This window comes from Hipposideros armiger, unplaced genomic scaffold, assembly GCF_001890085.2.
Source record: "Hipposideros armiger isolate ML-2016 unplaced genomic scaffold, ASM189008v1 scaffold_418, whole genome shotgun sequence".
NCBI classification, from domain to species: domain Eukaryota; kingdom Metazoa; phylum Chordata; class Mammalia; order Chiroptera; family Hipposideridae; genus Hipposideros; species Hipposideros armiger.
Window position 1 is genome coordinate 1,103,660 of NW_017731768.1, and position 22,891 is coordinate 1,126,550.

The 22,891-nt window shown below is 36.4% G+C and overlaps 1 protein-coding gene across 6 annotated transcripts in view; it reads left to right on the forward strand.

Moving 5' to 3' along the window:
• Positions 1 to 22,891, forward strand: part of QKI (QKI, KH domain containing RNA binding) — a 149,205-nt gene that overhangs the window by 49,920 nt on the left and 76,394 nt on the right. For all 6 annotated transcript variants that reach the window (XM_019664251.1, XM_019664252.1, XM_019664250.1 and 3 more), the window contains exon 3: positions 12,962 to 13,078. In XM_019664251.1, the coding sequence (XP_019519796.1) occupies positions 12,962 to 13,078 (117 nt within the window). The remainder of the gene's footprint in view (positions 1 to 12,961; positions 13,079 to 22,891) is intronic.

Here is a 22,891-nt window from a genome sequence, read left to right on the forward strand (position 1 = left end):
AAAGGGGCCTAAGCGAAGGCACTGGCAGTTGAAATGAAGAAAAGGGGACAGATTAATGAAAGTCTTAAGATTTCTTATTCTATTACATATGGAGGTGAAGAATGAGAGAGGGCCTTGCTGATGATGCTATTCATTGAAAATAAAGAGAAGGTTTTATAATTTAGTGTAGAGGACTCAAGAGGAAGAGATGATAAGCGCACCATATTCACAGAATATCACAGTGTAATTAAAAGCCACTGGATGTTGAGTTGTTTGTAACAATGTAGAAACATTGAAATGGGGTAATATAAAAGACAGTTATCATGCGGTCAAATAGGACTAAAATTTGTGCCCAAAACACATCACTTTTAAGACCTGAAATATATTACTTAACAATGTATGAGGCTGTAAAACTTAAATCAATTTCAAACAGCTTTAGACAGAATTTGTAATCTATGGTCAGAACTACATATTTAATCTCAACTCATCTTCAAGGCCTGAGGTGACACTTGAAAGCGTAAATAATTATATTCTCTTTCTTTTTTGAAGCTATACATATTTGTCATTGAAGTATGCAGATGAAGGAGTGCTCACATAAAGATTTTCATTTACATAAAAGGTTCAATTAAGATAAAAACGATTTATGTGATATTAAGGCAGTAATCCCAATTAGGAAAGACAGTTGAAAACATTGAAAAGGCAAGGTGTGGTTATGTAAAAGAATAATATTATGTTTTGGGATGTAGATGGAGAAAAAATTATAAAAACACAAATTGGACTCATTCTGATAGTAAACTTGAATCTGAAGAGGGTTTTTGTAAACTTTCTAGTAAACACTTTGATCAACAAGAATGAAAAAACTAAAAGTGTTTCTGTTTTGATCAGGCAAGGTATATGTTTAAGGTATTTAGGAGAAAGGCATTATACTATGCTGATGAAGTGTCGGAAGTCTAGATTCAATCTACATGTTTTAGGATTTGGGCTACTTTTGTAACTTCCCATGTATTAAATATGGATGATAATGGTAACCACCCTCTAGTGCTATGAGGATTAAGTGACTTAGTACATGTGAAGTTGCCAAGCTTTAGAAGCTGTTTCACTGGGATACTCACTAATAAAACATACTTTCGTGTACTCAGCACCTAAAAAATGTCACATGACATAGTCCTTGCTCTTATGATACTTCCATCTTGAAATGGAAAGTGGAAATAATAGTTGTTTTGTTTTTATGACATCATTGACTATCATTTGGAATTTATCCTGAGATCAGTCAGTCTGGCTTACATTGGAGAAATTTGTGAAATGTATACAGAGTTCTTGTGCTGCATATAACTTATTGGATTGGATTTTTTACTGTGAGAATGAAAAACCACTATGATTTTTGTGGACCCTTTAAATTGTATTATTCAACAATGTGAATAAATACTAGTTTGTTCCATGTGCTGTATATTGTGAGACACTGTGGATTTAAAAAATGAAAAAGAAAGACCAGGTGCTGGTTCCTGACTTCAAGGAGTGACCTGCAAGAGACATGCAGATCCTTGCATGCAGGTGATGGGGCTGTAGGAGGTTGTATGCAAAGCGCTCTGAGAGGGTCACTTTGGGGAAAAAACAACTGTCTAGGAATCTAAGAATACACATGGAAATCGCAGAAGGAACATTTGAGCTCAGTGTTGTGTGATGAAGAAGATTTGACATGGTTTGTGGGGAGGAAGGACAAAGGAAGGTGTTACAAGGAAGAAAATTAAAAGTACCTGCCATTTCTAGAGAACAGTGAATGATTAATGATGTGTCTGAACAGAAGAGTGATAGCAAAAGTAAAAGTTTAAAAAGTACTTTGGGATCTTTTAAAGGGCGTTGTGTATAAGAGTTTGGACTTTACACAGTCAAATACATTGTCGTCTCCTTATGCCATAAACCCCTTGTTGGCTTTCATTGCCTCATGTTTTAATTTTAATTGGTTAATTCATTTTTTCCCCTAAGCACTTCTGGAAGGCTAGTCATCTGTCTCATATACCTAAGTTTGTTTTGAATGGTTTCAGACTTTCCCAATTATGCCTATACTCAGAAGACTGTGTCTCATAATTGAGGCTCTCCGAAGTCATATGCCACAGATTTCGTATTTTGGCCACTACTGGTTACTGGTCCCTCCTCCCACCCCCCTTGAAGCTGCTGGTGTAAGTGCCTCTTCTCACATAGCCTTGTGCCGCTAATAGATGTGTACAAAGGCCTCATGTGTGAAAAGTTGCGAATGATTCATATAATGTTATCTAGCATAAGGAGACATATTTGGCAACTTATCTAGAATTAATATGAAGGTAAAAGGGGATAAAATATTTGTCTCCCCAAAAAGCATAAGGTATTTTGATATATTCATTCTAGTATTTAAATTAAAAACAATTGTACAATAAGTCCTCACTTAAAGTCATCGCTAGGTTCTGCGACTTCAAGCAAAACGAGGTATGATGAAACCAATTTTTACCATAAGCTAATTGATAGAAAAAGGTTCAGTTCCTAGGGCATCGAATCAGTACAAAGAAACGACATTGAACGAAATGTTATTTGAGGACCTGCTGAATAGTCACAACTCTTCTCTCATCTTACACACCTGCATAAGATAGGCTCACTAGTGTTGTCTACACGTGAGGCAGTTCATTTTTTTGTCATCTGCTAAGTAAAAGGCTTCATCAACAAATGTGTGTGTGTGTGTGAGAGATACCTATTATGTGACTTACATGATATGACGTAAGGTATGTGATTAAAATTACCTTAGAAATACTAGACACAATATTTAAAAACAGATAAACAATCTCTTGTGCAAAAAGCAACCAAAGAAGTGCATGTTTTTAAAAAATTGTTTTTCCAAAATTTTAAGCAAAAATTATTCTTCAACATTTCTTACTAGTGTTTCATTGAAATACTTTTGCTAATCCATTTTTTTATTAGTTACCTGTTTTGATATTGTCACAGGAGGTTTTATCTTTAATTGTAGATTTCTTAAAAGGTTAATGGAAACATTTGCCCCAATTCTTTATTTTTTTTATTTATTTCTTTATTTTTTTTTAGCTGAGCCATCCTGCTACCTGTTGGCAGCTCAGCGGCTGCTCAGCTCAGGCTGGACTTGAACCGCTGTTGCTCAGAGCTCAAACTCTTGAGCGAGCTCTTAACCAACTGAGCCACTCGGCCGGCCCTATATGTTGTTATTTGTAGAAACCTATCATTTCTGTTTACAATGAAGTGAGCAACACTGACTAGCATTAGATGTTGTAATTGTTGTTAACCTCTTCTTCAGAAAATAGCGTGCCGCTTGGCAGACGTAGACTTGGTGAGCCATAGAGAAGATCTGTACTTAAACAGTAGAGTTAATGAATACGTTTTTTCTCCTTTCTTTCCCTTCGTTTGGCCTTTATGGTTGCAGTTAGCTCAGGCTGTTTGAAATGATTTTCTGTGCATGTGTTGTGACATTGTTTTAATTGAATGAAGCTGCAGAACTAGCATGATAAATCAACACAGAATGAATTTTAATGCAAGGCAAATGATATTAACTTGGAAATTGGTTGCATTAGACAAAGCAGCTGCTATGATTAATTTTTTTTTTCATTCTCTACTTACATACAACATTTTGAGAAGGATGACCTTGACAGTTTCAATTGTGTTGGAATTCCAGTGGTATACACGTTAACACACTTGAGCTGTTTGTTGGTTCTTGAGTAATAGAGGTTTGGTTCATTTTTAAGGTTAGGAAAATTTTGTGTTACAGGTTTAATATGTTGGTTTGACTAGTTTAAAAACATTTCTTATTAATAAATAATAATTGGGAGGATTATTTAGCTGTGGCCGTGTCTTTTTCTGTGTAATCTTAATGTCATGGTTCCAGCAGAAGTGGTTTAATATGTGAAAAGAATAGGATGTACCAAAGAGGGTTTTCTAAGTGTCCATATGTCATGAAGTGGAGGCCATCCAGCATGACAGAAAACGTAAGTCAGAAACACTTACTGAAGTGCTGAAGCACCTGTATTCATAATGCACTTTTTCAGACATTCTTTGCCATATCTGAGACATATAATGGATAGCCAGTATCTGAGTTGCTTTGGAAAAGGTCTGTATAGAGCACAACTATTACTGAGGAATAGTTGGCAAGGCTAGTTATTTTAAGAAACAGTCAAGGTAACAAATAGAGGAAAGGGATTTTCACAGGTTTCTTGAGAGCAGGGAGAATTTCTCCTTCGTTACTTCCTCCTCCTTGTTGCATCCCTAGCATCTACGCATATTTCACTCTTTACCACAAAGCAAATCTTGAGTAAATGTTTTGAGTTAAATTTGAAAATGGAAGGCTATTTTCTATTCTACTGAAAAATACCCAAACTAAACAAAATGATTATGAGATGGGATGTAAGATTCTTGTCTCCATTTAGGTTTTGAGGGGAGGAAGGGAAGTGAAGTTCTATAGAATCTGTGACGTGAGGGAACTGTGACGTGAGGGGGCTGTGACGTGAGGGAGCTGGAGAAAAGGAGGAAGAGCTTGCTGTAAGTGAACAGACGGCCAGGCCTGTTGATAGACTTTCTGTGATATGTCTTTTTTCTCTTCCTCAGACCCTCATTCTAATATATTTTTACTCCATACTACCTGAAGTTGTGTCAATTCTAGATCTATTTAGGTTAAAAATGCCATGGGAATTTCTCTGTTGAAGGACTAACAGGGTCATTCAGACCACCTGAGCAATTCTCATAAAATAGGACACAATATGAAAAAACATCCCACTTGGATGCATCAGAGACCCAGCAGCATTTGAAGAATTACTAGCTTAGATCCTGAGGAAGACATAATCAAGGGTATAAGCCTGGCTTTTGCGAACTCCTTTTCTTCTGGGTATATTTGCTGGATCTGGAGAGGACAGCTGAGAGGCTGAACTTTGGGGATGGAGTTTGAGTCTGTAACCTGTCTATGTGGGCACCTTCCCATCTTCAGTCTTTGCTTTGGGTAGGGTTGCTGATGAGTGTGCATTCTAGGAGTAAGAGTGAACCAGAATTCCCCAGGCCTTCACAGACATGCCTGTCAGGATCAAATTATCTCATTCTCAGTAAGTGAAATTGTACTGAGGTGATCTTGGGTTGCTAGTAGCAGTAGGTGCCTGGCAAAAGCTGCTATATGCCCCGCCTGAAGGAAGATAATATGACTTTAGGCCTTTTATTATTTTTGTAAGCTATTTAGTAAGTACAGTGTCTGGTACACACTAGAAACTAACTAAACACACATGAAGGCAAGATTACGTTAATAAAAATGACACAACAAAACAATAGAAACACATTCATAGGGACTGTCGATATTAGAACTATCAGACCCAAGCTACGCTTACTGTGTATGACACAAAAGACAAGTTGGAGAAATACGGTTGAGAAATGGGAATTATAAAAGAAAAATCAAACTGAAAAATTCCTTCACTGGAATAAACAGGTTTAACAGAAGTTAAGAACCATTTGAAGAGAGACTTAGTGAACTGGAAAGATAGGTCAAAAGAAAATACTCAGTATTGAGAGGCAGAAGGATGGAAAAACTAGGAGGGAGTGTGAAAAATGAAAGGAATGCAGGGGGAAAGTCCAGTGTAGAATGGGGCAGAAGCAGTATTTGAGGAGAGTATGTATAGTTGAGTACTTTGAAACCAAAGAAATGGAGTTGCAGATTTATGGAACTCTGAACCATAAAACAAAAATCATACCTACGCACATAGTAAAACTGCTTAAAACTAATGTTGAGGAGGAAATCCTTTTTTTTTTTTTACTTTTTCAATTACAGTTGACATTAAATATATATATATATATATATATATATATATATATATATATATATATATATTTTTTTTAATTGGGGAATTGGGGAGGGGAACAGCGTTAGGGAATCGGGGAAGGGGAACAGACAAGTTGCTGTCCTTTTGTTCTTCAGTCTAGTTGTGGAGGAAGTCACTTCACTGACCCATGTTGGTATTATCATTGCGCTCTTCCCAGGTGAGGCATATCAGTCGCCAGCCACTGGACAGCCACTCACGGTGGCCTTGGCAGCTCATGCCAGCTGCCGGCCACTCACGCTGGCTGCTGGCCACTCACGGTAGCTTTACGGCAGCCCACTGCAGCTTCACTGCAGCCTATGCCATTGCCGTAGACTCACGGCAGCCCAGCTCCAGGTCGAGCTGTTGCTCACCATCTTAGCTGTAGAGGGCACAGCGTCACTGGCCCTCATGTGGGATCCGAACCGAACCCTTTTGCTCAGAGCTGGCGTCCCAAGCCAACTCCTAACCAGCGCGCCACTCGGCTGGCCCAGACATTAAATATTTTTAATATTAATTTCAAGTGTACAGCATAATGGGTAGACATTTATATAATTTACGAAGTGATCCCCTCAATTAGTCTAGTACCCACCTGGCACTATACATAATTATTACAATATTATTGACTGTATTCCCTATATTGTAGTCTACATCTCCATGAGTATTTTGTAACTACCAATTTGTACTTCTTGATACCTTCATCTTTTTCACCCAGGCTTCCGCACCCTTCCCGTCTGGCAGCCATCAGTTTGTTCTCTGTATTTCTGAGTCTGTTAAAAATAGCAAAAGATTACCCTTAAAGGAGCAACAGTAAGATTCATAGCCCATTTCTCAAGAAGTAACAATTTAAAGACGGTAAAAAAAACCTTTAAGGTGCTGAAAGAAAATGAGTGCCAAACTAGAATTCCAAATCCATTAAAAGTAAGAAATTTTCAGATAATGAAAAACTGAGACACTTTATCACCAGGAGATTTTCACTAAATGAAATACTAAAGGATGTTTTTCAGACAGAAGTTAAAAAAAAACACAAACGATCGTAGTTGGAAAGTTGAAGATACACAAAGGAATAAAGAATAATGAAAATGGTAAATGTGTAGGTAAATCTAAACGTACATTATCTCTATAGAGTGATAATGTCCTGTTGAGTTAAAAAACATAAAATGTAAAAAACAACTAATGACGTATAAACTGGATTGGGATAAGGTGTTAAGTAGTCTAGGGGGAGGGGAGAGGTGGTCCTTGCATTTATTGGGGAAAGGGTGAAAGTACAAATCAACATTAGTGTTTGATAACTCAGTGATGCATATATTATAATCTTTAGGGTAAATAAGCATGTAACTTTCAAGCTAATAGAAGGCAAGAAAGAAAATAAAGGAGAACAAAATATATAGGGCATGTGGAAAGCACTTAGAAGGTAGATATAAACCATATAATGCAAATGGATTAAGGTTCCTGTTAAAATTCAAAGACTGCAAGATTGGATGAAGAAACAAAACTTATCTAGATATCATTTAAAATAGCAAAAGGTTGAAAGTAATAGGACCAAGAAAGATACTATGAAAAAGCAAACAAAAAATGCATCTCTATTAATATTAATAGTCTTAATGAGAAAAGATACTACTAGAGATGGAAGGCCACTTTATGATGACAAAAAGATAAATTTTAACGTACTATATACCAAATAACACAGCCTCTAAACATAAGACAAAAATAGAACGTCAAGGTGAAATGAACAAAAAGTTAATCACAGGGGTCTCATTCTTTTTGTGTATACATGGAACATTTAGAAAAATTGACCATATATACCGAAAAACAAGTCTAAACAAAAATTACAGGATTGATATTATACATAGTACGTTTTCTGATTACAATGTAACAAAGACAATTAGGAAATTCTCATGTTTGAAATGAGAAAAACACGTTTAAATATTCAATTGATATAAATTGACCCGAGTGATAATGAAAATACTACATATTAAAACTTTGGGATATAGCTAAAGCCAGCTTAGAGAAATAAATACTTAAAGCTTTAAAATTATGTATATTAGAAAAGAGGAAAAGGTGCAATAAGCTAAACATCCATTTCAAAAAGTGAGAAAATGTAGCAGATTAAACCCAATAGTAGAAGGAAGTAATAAAGCTAGGGTAGAAATCAATTAAAAACAAAACAAAATTAAGAGAATCAATGTATCAGATGACTATTGCCGCATTATAATTCGCTACCCCACAAACTTAGGTTAAAACAACCACCATTTGTTTAGTTCATGCTTCTGTTCTGCAGGCTGGTCATTTAGGCTGTGTTCAAGAAGACAGCTTTTCTGGTCCGCATGTGCCGTCAGCTAGGCAGCTCTGGTTTTATGAGTTGCCTGGCTGTGGGCTGGGACATTGATGGTGACTGGATCACTTGTTTTTCCTTCTCCAGTAAATTAGCCTGAGCTTGTTTACATGGGAATAATAGGGCTCTAAGACAGCAGATACACATAAGACTGAGACTTTAGCTTTTAGAACAGATATCCTTCTTTCTACTACATTGTATTAGAAAGCAAGTCAGTGCTCATTGGCCCGGATTCCAGAGGTGAGAAGAGCTGTAAATTTACACTGCAGATGGAATAGATACCTTTAGGTGAGTGGATAATGGTGGCCAATTTTATAATCAGTATACCCCAATCAACAAAAGCAAAAATAAATTCTCTGTAAAGAGTGTAAAACTGATCAAGAAAAAAGGAAGGCATACCGTAGATAACAAATCAGGAATGAAAGAGGGGACATCGCTACAGAGCCTATAGGTATAAAAAAATTATACATAGGATTTATATCAACAAATTTGAAAATTTAAACAACATGGGCATATTTCTAGATAAAAACAGGTTGCCAAAATTGACATATAGAGGAATAGGAAATTTCAATTGAAGAACTGAATCCATAATTTAGAACCTTCTTTACACAGAGGAAAACTCTAGACCTAGGTGACCTCACTATTGATTTCTATTCAATATTTAAGGAAGAAATAATACCAGTTTTCTACAAGCCCATCCGGAGAATGGAAAAAGCGGAAATACACCCTAACATGGTTTTAAGCCAAAATAATCTTGATGCCAAAACCTGAGAATTATATTTTGAGAAAAGAAAATTGCAGACCAAGTCCATTTATAAATTAAAAGAAAAAATCACCAAAATGCTAGAAAACTGAATCTGACAATTTATAAAAAGGATATGCATCATGATCAAGTTGAATTTGTTTTAGGAATGAAAGGTTGGTTCATCATTTGATAGTTGTAATCTACTACATTAACAAAATAAAGGAGAGATATTGTGGTTGTTTCAAAAAATGAAGAAATGTGATAAACTGAAACATCCACTGGTAATTTTAAAAAAAGTCTTAACAAAACAAAGGGGATTTTCCTAATATGGTGAAGTATATCTACAAAAAGTGTACAGATTTCTTCAAACTTTATGGTGAACTGTTGAAAACTTTATTCTTGAAATCTGGAACAAGTCAAGGACTTGTTTGACTTTCAACTCAAGGTGTGCTGGCCAGTGTGGTAAGGTTGGCAAGAGAAAGAAAAAAAATATGGTTGAGAGGAAAAAATAATATAACAGTACTAATTTGCAAGCGATGTGATTGTTTACCTAAAGAATCCAAAAGAACCTATTGAAAAATTATGAGAATTTAGAATGAACAAACAAGTTGCTGGGTATAAGGTTTTGATATATATAAAAATTAATTATGTGGTCATATATAAGGAACAAAAATATGATATAACAATAGCAAAAGTAAGCCCCAAAATGTCTAGGAATAAATCTAACAAAAATGAGTAAAGGCTTATATTATATCAAAAAAGCTTTATATTCTTCAGAGAAATCAAAGAACACCTCACCAAATGAAATTACACTCTGTTCTTAGTTTTAAAGACTATGGGACTATCCCAATTAAAATTATTGCAAGTAGTATTTTAGAAATTGACCAGGTGTTTGTAAAACCTATGTGGGAATACAAAAGGCCTTGAATGGCTGAGACACTCTTAAAGACAAGCAAGGTGGAATAACTTGCTTACTGCATATCAAGGTTTATTCTAAAGTTACAATAAATAATAGTGTGATATTAAAGCAAGGATAAACAAATAGATTAAACTAACAAAATAAAGAGCCCAGAAACAGACTGATCTATATATAGATGTTATTTTTGACAAGATGGTACTGTAGAGAAGTTGAAAAAGAAGGATTGTGTTTTCAGTGAAATGTGCTAGGATTTAGGGTATCCATGTGACATTAAAAAAACAAAAAACTTGTCTCATCACAGACATCAATTCCTGGTATACTTTGGACATAAATGAGAAAGGCATAACAATAAAGGTTCTGCAAGTCAATACAGAAGGATCCCTTGGTGATCTTGGGGTGGGGAAAGACTTCCTTTCAAGAGGACCTGGAAGACACTAACCATGAAGACTGGTAGCTTGCTACATGAAAATTCAATGTAATTTAATTCAAGTCAATCAAATTAATTCAGTCGCATTAAAGAGCAAGAAGGCTTCCAGGATGGTATTTGCTACACATGTAACCATGAAGTAGAAATTGATAAGAAAAAGGTAAACAATACAATAGAAAAATAGGAAACTTCAAATGTGCTTTAAAAAGTCTGTCTGAATGCCAGTAGCATGAAAAAATGATGACCTTTTTTAGTAATCAGGAGAATGCTAATTTAAACATTTCGCAAATTTTATTTCAGAATGGCTGAAATAAAAACCATTGGCAGTGAGTGGTGTTGGAGAGGAAGTGGATCAAAACAAATTCTTTTCTCTTTTGGGGATGTAAAGTGTGCAACCATTTTAGAAAGTAGTTTAGTGGTATTTACTACAGGAGGTATGTTTGGAGGTATCTTCTTTACCAGCAGCCTTTTCCATGAAGGAGCAATCACCTGCCCTTGTTTTTTGTTTTCTCCCTTTTGTATCACCTCTTTCACATTGAAGCCTTCTCAAGTCTTTAAGTATGAAGCACCGAAAATTTGAATGCGGAGCTTCTCTTCACAAACTGGGCTTGCCCACCACAGGCTTCATTTGGAGGTGATGGCCTGAAGCGTCAGCCTTTGAGAAGGGAGCCAAATGCTGGAACATGAAACTGATTTCTCTGGGGCGTTTCAGTTTTTCTAGAGACAGAAACTCCTGTTAATTGCCAGTTAGATGCCTGGCTGTTGGCGTTCTGTGGGCAGGGATGGGTCAGTTGTTCTGTATGTCATTTCCACCTTTGCTTTCCAGTTTTCTGCAGAACTCAGTGTCTGAGTGTCTCTCTGGAGTCCTCTAGGACAAACATGCTACTGATCATACCATCTTCCAGAGACATTCTAAGCTCAGGTGCTGAGTGAGGGCCGAGGCTTCCAAAAGTGGATTTCCAGTTGTTTTGGTAGGCTAGCCATTGTCCATTAGGTGCCAAACCTTGTGTTGGACCTTTGGTAAATATTGTGCTGTACACACCTGCCGCCCTCACTACAGCTCTACCAGATGGGAGGTGTTCCCTCCATTATATAATTGAGGCTTATTTGATGTGACTTTCAAACCTCTAACCATTATTTAGTGTTGGGGCTTGGGTACCAATTAGGATCTATGTGCTTTCAGAGTTTAAATACTTAATCATAGTTTAGAACTTGACTTTATTCAGATTGGAGAGATTCTAGGTTGGAAGCAAGTGCATTGTTAAAATGGATGCCAGCAGGGGTTTAGGTTGGGTAAAGAGGTCAAGTACTATATGCTAAGGAACCAGGAAAACCCTTACCCCCGAAAACTTGGCAAGAAATTCATAAGGACTCCTGATTTTATTTCAACTTAGTCATAAAACATGTTTCATTTGAATATGAAGACATGGTTCAGGCAAATTTCAGAATTTGGGGTCTTGTAGAGCTAGATCAAGTGTTTACAGGATCAAAGTCAATTAGTCTTAACTTGGGGTGGGAAAAGTTATATCAAAGTCTCCTGAGGGAAAAGGGCTTTTTTCCAGCTGTATGCATGGGAATCACGTTTATAAGGTATGGCAACCCTGGTGAGCAGCTTCGGGAGGCAAAGAGCCATTGAAGCAGTGCCTGGGTTCTTAAGCCCTGACAGCAGTGAATTCTATCATATTACTTTTGTGTAATGACGTAACAGTGGATCAAATACCACAAAAAATAGGAAGCCGTAAGCATAAGAATCATTACGTATTTGATTGGACAAATAAACCACTCATGGGTTTTTGTGGAAGTGATGGTGAAACTTATTTCTGTCTTTTAGGCAGATGTCATGTGAATGAGGAAAATTTATTTTTCAATATTCAGAGTTAATTTTTTTCTTCACATTGGCTTTTTTTTTCTCCCTAAAAAATAAACTTCTGTATATGAATACTAGAAGATTCTGTTGAAGAATGGTTCTTTATTAATAGTTATTTTTATTACTGTCTTATTCATGAAAAGAGTTAAGCCTCCTTGCAGAAATAGTAGTATAAGTTAAAGGTAGAAATGGAAAAAACAAAGGAAAATAAGGATACAAATATAAAATTTTGCAAAGAGTGTGATGAAAACATATATACTTTCAAGACTTACACATTTAGTGGAGGTTGGAGTCCAAATTTGACCATCAGGTTCTGACAGCCAACCCAGAAGTGCAACCTCTGACCACTTGCTTTGGAGAAAGTATAACTTTACTTGTTAGAGAAATAACAAGGAATTTTCCCCAAGGATTTTAGTTAAAATAAGCAATTACTATTTAACATAATGAACAGTTCCCTGAACACTGTCATTACAAAGAGTTTTGTAGAAGAGATTTGCATTGTTGGGTGGCATCCAAGATTTTGTCACTCTTTAATATGCCCTGGTTTAGATTTCATGTTGATGGACAATTCGGTCTAGTACCTGTTTTAGGTAGATTGTGGTATTTCTCATTCAGTGTGTGTGTGTGTGTGTGTGTGTGTGTGTGTGTGTGTGTGTGTATGAAAATTTCATGCTAAGCAATAAGCTATTGTAATTCCCACCCCCATCCCCCAACCAAAAAATTTACAGGAAATTCATAAGAACTCTTGATTTTATTTCAATTTAGTATTAAAAAATTTCATTTGAGAAAGTAAATAGATATTTAAAAATAATTTCAGCTATAAAGTCAAGCAAGTGAATAATGTATGGTGCCTTTGTTTTTTTCCAGTTTAATTTTGTTGGGAGAATCCTTGGACCTAGAGGACTTACAGCTAAACAGCTTGAAGCAGAAACAGGATGTAAAATAATGGTCCGAGGCAAAGGCTCAATGAGGGATAAAAAGAAGGTAAGTCCTTAAAAATGTAGACAAGTCTTTACGTGAATAATTTACTTACACTTTTGCACTCTAATAAAATATACTGATCTTTGGTGTGTAAAGCACTAGATATGCATTATTTCATGTCACAAACTTTTGAACGTCTTAAAGGTATTTTTGCCTTGTTAATTACCATTTTTAATTTAGCCAACTAAAGTATCATGCAGTCCATCATGTTAACTTACTTTGGTATTCATACTTAAGAAGCTGCCAATTTGGGAGTTAGACTATCCTGTTTTCCATATAAAAATATGTAACTAAAAATTTGAAATATTTAAAATTTTTTTTGATAAGATTTAAATGAGAACAGTCAAATGAATAACTGTGAATGTATGTCATATCATCGGGAGAGTTAATAAACAGAAAAAGAAGGCTTTATAACTAGCCATATGAAACTCATTTTGGATTTCACCAACATTTTTATATTAATCATAAGTTTTCTAGACATTTTACTGCAAAGTGTATTGTTTCTGTTTTCTGTTGTTTTCCTCCTGCTAGTTTTTGTTTTGCTAGTTTAATTAATAAAGACCTAACTACTTTAAATATTGTTTTTAGAAAGGTTTTATTTTACTAGTTTTTTTTTTAATCGAGTGATACTATGAGGCAGCATACTTTTGAATTTCTCTTTGTGTAAAAAATGTTTGAATTAAAAAATAACCTAGATTCTGATTGCTAAAGATTAAACTTATTGTTAGGAAGGATTTTTGTTTTTAACATATTGTCTTAAAAGGGCTATCAAGTGATAGGCCTGTGGTCAGCTTATGTTGGAGCGTATACACCGATCAGATCACTTTGTAGAGCTCATGGAACCAACACCAGACACCAGACCTAAAAGGTGTCCTGATTTCATTTTGATATGCTGCCTCTCTGCGCTTCCCACCTCATTTCATTTAAACTCGCCTATAAGCTGACTGGATGGATCTCAGTCATTTTCTCTCCCTACAGACAAACAATGATGTAGTAGCTAAGAAGTTGGGGTAAAAAGTCATCTTTGATATTATCTTTTAATCTTATTATAAATTGTTCTTGTCACCTGAGTTTAGATACTTTGAGGCAAGCAGTGCGGTCCCCTTGAGTATATTTAGATGTTGTATTTAATACATTTTTCATGAGGATTTTAAAAATTAAGTTCTAGATTCTGAATCAGCTGGGTGGCAATCTTATATTGATTGCCACTCAGTTTTCGTTTTGCCTTCCATGTTTGTACTTATGCTAAGTAGTGCTAATTTAATAGCCTTAGGACAGTGAGATGAAGACTAATCTTCACCAAAAGGTTAGTGTGTCCATCAATTAAACAAGTCGTTCTTTTTTTTTTTTAAGATTTTTATTGGGGAATTGGGGGATGGGAACAGCGCTGGGGAATTGGGGGAAGGGGAACAGACAAGTTGCTGTCCTTTTGTTCTTCAGTCTAGTTGTGGAGGACGTTGCTTCACTGGCCCAAGTTGGCACCATCATTGCGCTCTTCCCAGGCGAGGCAGATCGGCTGCCGGCTCTGGACAGCCAATCAAGGCGGCTGCTGGCTGCTGGCTACACATGGTAGCCCATGGCAACCCACTGCAGCAGGGGTTGCAGCCTACGCCATCGACTAATGGTAGCCCAGCTCCAAGTTGAGCTGTTGTTCAGCATCTTAGCTGTGGAGGGCAGTGTTACTGGCCCTCATATGTGGGATCCGAACCGGGGCCCTCTGGCGTCCCAAGCCAGCTCGTAACCAACGTGCTACCCGGCCGGCCCAAACAAGTCATTCTTATCAGTCAGTTAACAGAACATGTTTCTCCCTCTCCTTAGCATCTGCTAATTCTGTAGTCAAGGCACTCAGACTACGGGGGAAGAGCTTAGACATGTGTAGGGAGACATCATGAATTCTCTTTCCGATTGGGGTTAAATTTGTGACCTGAAGAACATTTCCTGCTGTCTTTGTCAGAAGAACAGAATGGTTAGGAGAGAGAGCTCTGTGACCAGGTTGCTTAGGTTTGAGTCTCGGTTCTGTCAGTTAGCAGCTTTGTGAACTTGGACAAATTTCGTTAAACCTTTCGTGGTGTATAAAATGGAACTAGTAATGTCACTTATCTCTTAAAGTGGTTGTGAGAATTAAATTAGTCATAAAGCACTTAAACAGTTTTGGCACATAGTAAATGATCAATTAATGTTAATGATTGTTAAGTTTTGTCTTAACACTATGAGATGGTTTTTTGTTTCTCTGGTAGTTGGTGTGTCCGTATTCTCTCTTGTCTGCTTTGTTCTTAACCACAAGTAGAAGCTGTTCACACATTTTATTTTCAATTTGCACTGTTTACTGAAATTTTAAAAAGCTTATAGGTTATACATATACATGCAAGACACAGTATTAAAATAAGACACCAAAAATTTGGCTACGGATTACAATTTTAGTTTTATTAAAAGCTAAACATACTTTGGGCATATCAAGTTAATTTGAATGGCTACCTCATGTTTGGTATTATGGTATGTGGATTCTGTGAAGAATTTATAGATTTATAACATCAGGAGTGTTCTGTAATTTTAATTTAAATCTGCACATAAGAAGTGAACGAAATCACCTTGGTTTATGCTGTAGTTTGTTCATTGAGCTCTTAAAAATGTTTGTAAAAGTAAAGTCAAAATGGAAACTACTACCCTTTGTTGGTTGCCTGTTATTTTGAGAAAGACCATAACAAACAAATGGAGACAAAAAGAAGTATCGATGTAAGTAATAGGGCTGATTGAGGTGTATTTCAAAAAAGGCATTTGGCGTTAAGTTTTTCTGCAGAGTTTTCAATTTATGTAAAAGTGGAGAAAGCTAGAAAATAAATCTTAATTTACTGATTGCCCTAAAATATGATGGAAATGCTGTTTGCTGATCTGTATTCTTCACGAGACTGGTAAACTCAGTGAGGGCAAGCCATAGCTCTCTTTTATGGAGTATTTGCTTCATGTTTGATGAGTACTTGGCACAGAGTAGGACCTGGAGAAAATACTTGGGAAAGGAATAAATGTTTTGTTTAGGTAATAAATGACAGGCATAGATGCCCCTCCCTCTCTGACCCCACATAAAAGATTTTGTAAATAGAGAAAATTATAAACCCTATGCTTTTAATTCTGTTGGGAACATGGGCAGTACTATATCATTCTAAGCTGCTGGTGTAAAGCAAGGGAGTGAATATGTCACTTTAATTTTTGTTCTCTTGGATTGATGTTACTTCAGCATTATTGGTGGGCACAGCGGCATTGATTTTTGAATATAAATACCCAGTGAAATGGTACTGAGTAACCTAAGAGCAGAAACTGCAGTCAGACTCCATGAGAGCCTGTGGTCAGAGCTTGGAAACTTGTCTGTCCCAGGCAGCGTGTGGCAGTGCAGATTGTAGCAGGCTGCCTAGACCTGTCTCTGATACTAAGTCTGTGGTAACGGGGCGTCTGCAGGTGGAACGCAGTTTTCTGTGGATAGTTGTTTTGATTTGTAGAGTGTACTTTGTATCATGCATTATTGAGTACACACACTTAATTAATCTAAGTTTTATTATTACCATTTTGTAAGAGGAAACTGAGGCCCAGGCAAGTTGAGTAGTTTGCCAAAGGTCAAATGTCAAAAAGCAGTCAAAGTGTGAGCCTAAAGCCTGTATTCTATTCTGTGGTGCACCGTCTTCTAATTCTAAACCATTTCTAAGAGTGCTATCAACTTCAAATATAGTAGGAAAAATTGAATATTGAGTACTGTAAACTTTAACTGTGATGTCAACATGAGTATATTTTGTAAAATTTCTCTAAGCTTTTTGGTTTTATTATTTAATTTCCTGTTTTCTGATAGAAAACTATGTACTTGAGCAGATTAGAAATGCTAGATAATTAATTTTGGGAAAACAAAGGGATTATTTGTAGTTTTTTAATGGTAGCAGAGAACTGCCAATGCCACATGAAGGGCTGTGGGAAAAATGTCTCATGCTAGAAGGAATGGTCCACCTTCAAAAAATAGAGGTGTCAATCAGCTAGTTTCCAGTATAGCAGATGAAAACATGTAAATCATTAAAACAGAAGTGTTTTGTGCATAATTAGATGTTTGATAACTTGTTGTGGAGTGACAGTTATTATTAAAGTGGTAAATGAAGTCCACCTGTGGGAATCTATATGAGTGATCTTTGTAGGGACGCTCTTTGGAGATTTGTCGTATCCATTAGCTCTTCTCTGAGACCTCTCCTGTTATAAACAAGTGGGGACTAATGCTTGTGTTTCTGCTCCCCACTCCCACCCCATGGTCCAAAATGTTGATGGGTGAAATGTGTACTTGATTAAAGCCAGATCAGTCAAATGTGGTGTCTTCTACAACTTTCCAATGAGACCCAGCAATTCTAGTTAGAGCTCTTGGCTGGAAATGAAGGGATGATGTGCTCTCAGGGGATCAGATGGCCATTCCAAGACTGCTGAGAACAATGGCCAGATGGTATCAACTACCTTCACACCATGCGCAGTGTCTTCCTCAGACCATGTGACAACCTCAGAAGATTGCTTTACTCTTCTAGCAGGCATGGAGGAGGCTGAAAGAGGTGAAATAACTTATCCAGTCCCTCATTTCCAAATAATGACTGCATTAAACATAACATGTATCTCACTAGACATTCAAACTCAATTTTTCTCATCAGAATATGGGCTCTGAATTTAAAATCAGATACATCTGTAATAAAGTTTTAATTCCGTTTTTAACTTTGTATTCGTTTCCTAAATATTTTTGACCATATTCTCTTTCAGAGATGTTCCTATAACTTCTTGAGAAACTAGAGTGTTTTGTGGCATATGATTTATGAAATGTTATTAGAGAGGCATATTGTATAATTGTAAACATAGGCAAAATTTTATAACTTTACATGCTACTTTTCATATACATTACACACTTTTATTAACTATCTCATAGTTTTATTTCTTAAGATTAATATATTTTTTAATTAATTAATATGTGGTAGTTTTAGAAAACTTGAAAAGTACAGATGATCTGGAAAAAAAATTAAAGGCACCTGATTCTGTCACTCTAGATACTACTACTCTTGTTGACAATTTTGGTGTGTCTTGTAGATTGTTCTTTTATGCAGTTATATGTATGTTCTCCTGAGTTAGAGAAAATGGATATTATACATGAAGCTTTTATAGTTACATTTTCTCCTGCAACTCTGTAGCCTGTTCTGTGTTAATTCACCAAATAATTGAGCTCTGTAATGTGTTTTGTGATGTGTGATAGGAAAGCACGCTTAAAGGATTTTTCAAGGCAGTGTAGATAGCAATATGCAAAAATAAATTTGTTTGATTTGGGGGTGGCTTAGACTTCTGTTTTAATGAAAGATATTACTGTTGTTTCAACACTTGGAAAGAGATCAAATACAGATTTTTAGTGGACATACTAAAGTGGCTCTGATGATGGGTGACATAACATCAAGTATAAACCTGGTTCTAAACAGCCTGTTTTATTGATCTTGTTGAATACTTAGCTTTCTGACAACCTTTAACATCGGTATAGTTGTTTTTTGTGTGTGTGTGTGTGTGTTTTAAAAAACCTTTCATCATGGTAAATTAAAAACATTTTTTTAAAACGAAAACCTTTCATCATGGTAAATTTTAAACAATAGTTATTCATCACCCAGTGTCACCATTGCCTGTCTCCTTCCATGTGTGCCTTCACTCCCGCTTCTGCCCGCCAGATGATTTGGGAGCAAATTCATCTGTAAATATTTTATTATAGTAGGTGTTTCTAAAATAGAAAGGCTCTTTCTTTGCTGTTGTGTTTGGTTTTTTATCACCAAAAGTTTTTCTTTGTCATCGGATATCTAGTCAGTGTTCATAGTTTCTCTCTTGTCTAATAAATGGGCTCTTTAAAAAGTTTGTTTGAATGGCACCACAGGAGGGCTGTGTGCATTGCAGGTGATTGATGGAGCTCTTTTGTCATTCTCCCCCTCAGCTCCATTTCTCCTTGCAGTTATTTGTAAAAGAGCTGAGCTATTTGTCCTGAAGAATTCCTGTGGATTTTGCTGACTGCATTTTCATGGTGGTGTTTAATACTCTGTTCCTTGTATTTCTTGTAAATTGGTAGTAAGAAAGGTTTAATCACATTCAGAATCTCCTGCCCTCTCTTCCTCATTTTCTTTCTTCCTTTTCAAAGAATATTTCACAAGTAGCGTTGTTGTGGTAGCACATAAAATCTAGTTTCCTCTCTCTTTGATTTGAGCAATCATCGTTGATTGTTTTTTAGGCTTGTTATTTCAGTAGGAACTGCAAAATAGCTATATCCTGCTTTCATTCATATTAGCTAGACTTACTTTTATAGCAAAAGCTGAATAAATGCTCAGTTCTTTATTCACTAGTTTTAAAATAGTGAGTTGATTCCTAGGAATCTTCCAGAGGTGAAAAAGGAGTGATGTTTTTTTTCGAGCATCATTATGGATGCATTTAAACAGTTTTGATGTGTTTCTGTTCTTTGCAGTTAAGTGTGTTAACTAATGATTATGCTGTTTGGCCTGTGAGAGCCTCTTCAAGTTCACTCCTAAGTCCTTTTGACACCATCCCAGTAGTTGGCTAGTAACTTTGCTTGCTGGTGTGATATGGAAGTCCAGGCTCATTTTGTAAAGATTTCTTCCTCAGACTTGGAATCAGCTATTTCTTTAAGGAACCCTGGTTACTATTAGTGAAAAATAGTATTTAGGGACTGTATTTTGGGGCTCTAGTGATGCTCATTATTTGTAGACCTTTTCAACACAGAGCTAGGAGGTATTCTCTCTCTCTCTCTCTCTCTCTCTCTCTCTCTCTCTCTCTCTCTCTCTCATTGTTGGTTCTCATTGAAAATCAAGACTAGTGTTTTATTTAATTGCTCTTGTATCTATTTTCTTTCTTTCCCACTGAATAATCCTGGTTCCTAATGATACAAAATAAATGATTCATTTACTTTATTCTAAAATTTATAAAATATCTCAGAATAACAATGTAGACACTACAACCAACAATATCATCAGTGAAAACAATTTTTGTGCAATTCTTGTTTTTAGGGTGTATTTCTATTGAGATAAAATTACTATCTTTTAAAACAATAGTTTTTCATTGTATAACAGTTATGCCATCATATGGATCTACAGTTAAGCTCATTTGTTGCACTTGATTTTTCTAGTTTTTAGAATTGCTTAAATTGTTTCCTATTACTTATAATATGTTTACATAGTTCCAAAATCAAATGTAAAAAATAGGAAATTTTTAGAGAAGTCTAGCTTTTATCCGTGGTTTCTTTATTTCTCCCCTTGCCGTTTGTTTACATTTTTTCATTTAGTTTTTGGTTTATCCTTACATATCTTTTTTGACATAAAAACTTACAGAACTGTGTGTGTTGTATATGTGTGTAATTTCTCACTCCTTTCATAGATCATTATATACTCTACACTTTTCTACACCTTGTTTTTTATATACATACATACATACATACATATATATATATATATTTTTTTTTAGTTAACAGCATACCATTGAGATCACTTAATGGGAGTATTGAGACAGCCTTTATTCATTTTAATAACTTCACCATATTTCATTGCATGAATATACTATGAATTATTCCAGTATTCTCCTATTAATGGACATTTGGATTGATTCTAGCCTTGTGCTGCATTGAGTAGCTTTTATATACATCTTTACATGTGCTTGCTAGTTTATCTTTTGGTTAGAATTCTAGAAGTGATGTTGCAATATGTAATTTTGCTAGCTAGGGCTAAATTCCTCTTTCTAGGGGTTCTTATTTTGCTGTACTACGAGCAGTGTATGAGAATACCAGTTTCTTAACAGATTCACCAACAGATTTAAACTTTTACTGAAAGCGGTTCATAATGAGTAACATTATGGATGTGTAGGAGAGAAGTTAATTATATGTAATGTATGCCTTGGGCCAGGCATTAAGACTTTATTCTCTTGTGGAATCCTTAGTTGAGAAAGGTTGTACCTTGTGAGAAATGTGTTTTTCTATCTACTTTATATCCCTGCCTTATATCCCCGCCACCCCCTGCCATTGGTACCTTTGACTCAATGCATTGGAGAGCAGGAACTTGTACAGATTCTCTCTTAAAGTGTTAATCTTACAAATTGCATACTTTCGTGAATCTGATTGAATAGTAGTAGTCATGAAAACGGAGCAGTTGCTTTAGAAGGGTGATTATGAAAATTATAGTATTGTATAATCTGGTTTAGAAGGAAGTTATTAAAGCCATGGAGTCTCACCACCCTTGTGATATTTAATCCTGTGATATTTTAATTCCTGTACTGTAAATAGCTGTACCTCAGTTTCCATTACTTCCTGTCAGTTAATTAAAAACTTTCTCAGGTAGCAAATACCGGGGGTGCCCAAAAAAGGTATACAAGTGGACACTTTGGTCAGCGTTGCTCAAGCAGTAGTTCGCTGTAATCAGAAGTGTCTGGGGGCCGGCCAAGTGGCACATTGGTTAAGAGTTAGCTTGGGACGCCAGCTCTGAGCAGCAGGGCCCCCATTCGGATCCCACATGAGGGCCAGTGACGCTGCGCTTTCTACAGCTAAGATGGTGAACAGTTCAACCTGGAGCTGGGCTGCTGTGAGTAGCCGACAACGACAGCATAGGCTGCAGCCCCTGCCGCAGTGGACTGCCGTGCGCTACTGTGAGTGGCCTGCAGCTGGCATGAGCTGCAGTGAGCCACTGAGAGCGGCTGTCCAATGGCCAGCGAGCAACTGTCTCACCCGGGAAGAGCGCAATGATAATACCAACATGGGCCAGTGAAGCAACGTCCTCCACAACTAGACTGAAGAACAGAAGGACAGCAACTTGTCTGTTCCCCTTTACCGATTCCCCAACGCTGTTCACCTCCCCCAGTTCCCCAATAAAATCTTAAAAAAAAAAAAACAAAAGAAGTGTCTGGACACTGATGGTAACCACTTTGAGCACCTATTGTAATTGCAGAAGTCAGATGTGACTTGTTCATCTTTTGTTATTGGTACATATTGAGTATTACAATTTTAATACAGTTTTCTTAAACTGTGTATACATTTTTTTGGTACCCTCTATATTTTGAATGCCTATGATTTTTTTGCCTTCAGGGAGCTTTCATCCCTGGGAGACTGATGTGTTGACAATAAACTAATACTTAATATGGTGAATGCTACAACAGGTGTTACACCTTGTGCTGTGGGAAACCCAGGAAGTAATGAGTTCTTTTGCATGTTGAGAGTTTTCAGGAAAGCTAGAAAGGATTGGACTGGAATAGGAATTTACAAGACAGATCAGCGGTTCTCAACCTTCCTAATGCCGCGACCCCTTAATACAGTTCCTCATGTTGTGGTGACCCCCAACCATAAAATTATTTTCGTTGCTACTCTTATAACTGTAATTTTGCTACTGTTATGAATTGTAATGTAAATATCTTTTTGTTTTCCGATGGTCTTAAGCGACCCCTGTGAAAGGGTCATTCGACCCCCAAAGGGGTCGCGACCCACAGGTTGAGAGCCGCTGAGACATGATTGGGATAGTCTTTTCGACATCAGAAATGGGATCCACCAGTGTGTGTCGTCATGCTGATGAGTTGGCCTGTTGTATTGCGGCAGAAGTTATGAGGCATGGTGGGAGAAGAGGTGTAGGTGTGTCAAGACAAGGTTGGGTCAGAGGAGACAGGGCCTTGAATACTAAGTTAAAAGATTTTTTTTTTTTTAATTTTGAAAGCAGTGTATTGGCACTCATGTTTTTAAGATAAGAAATTATGTATTAATTGTTTTAAAATGATAACTTTGTGGTAGCAGAGGGATGGGAG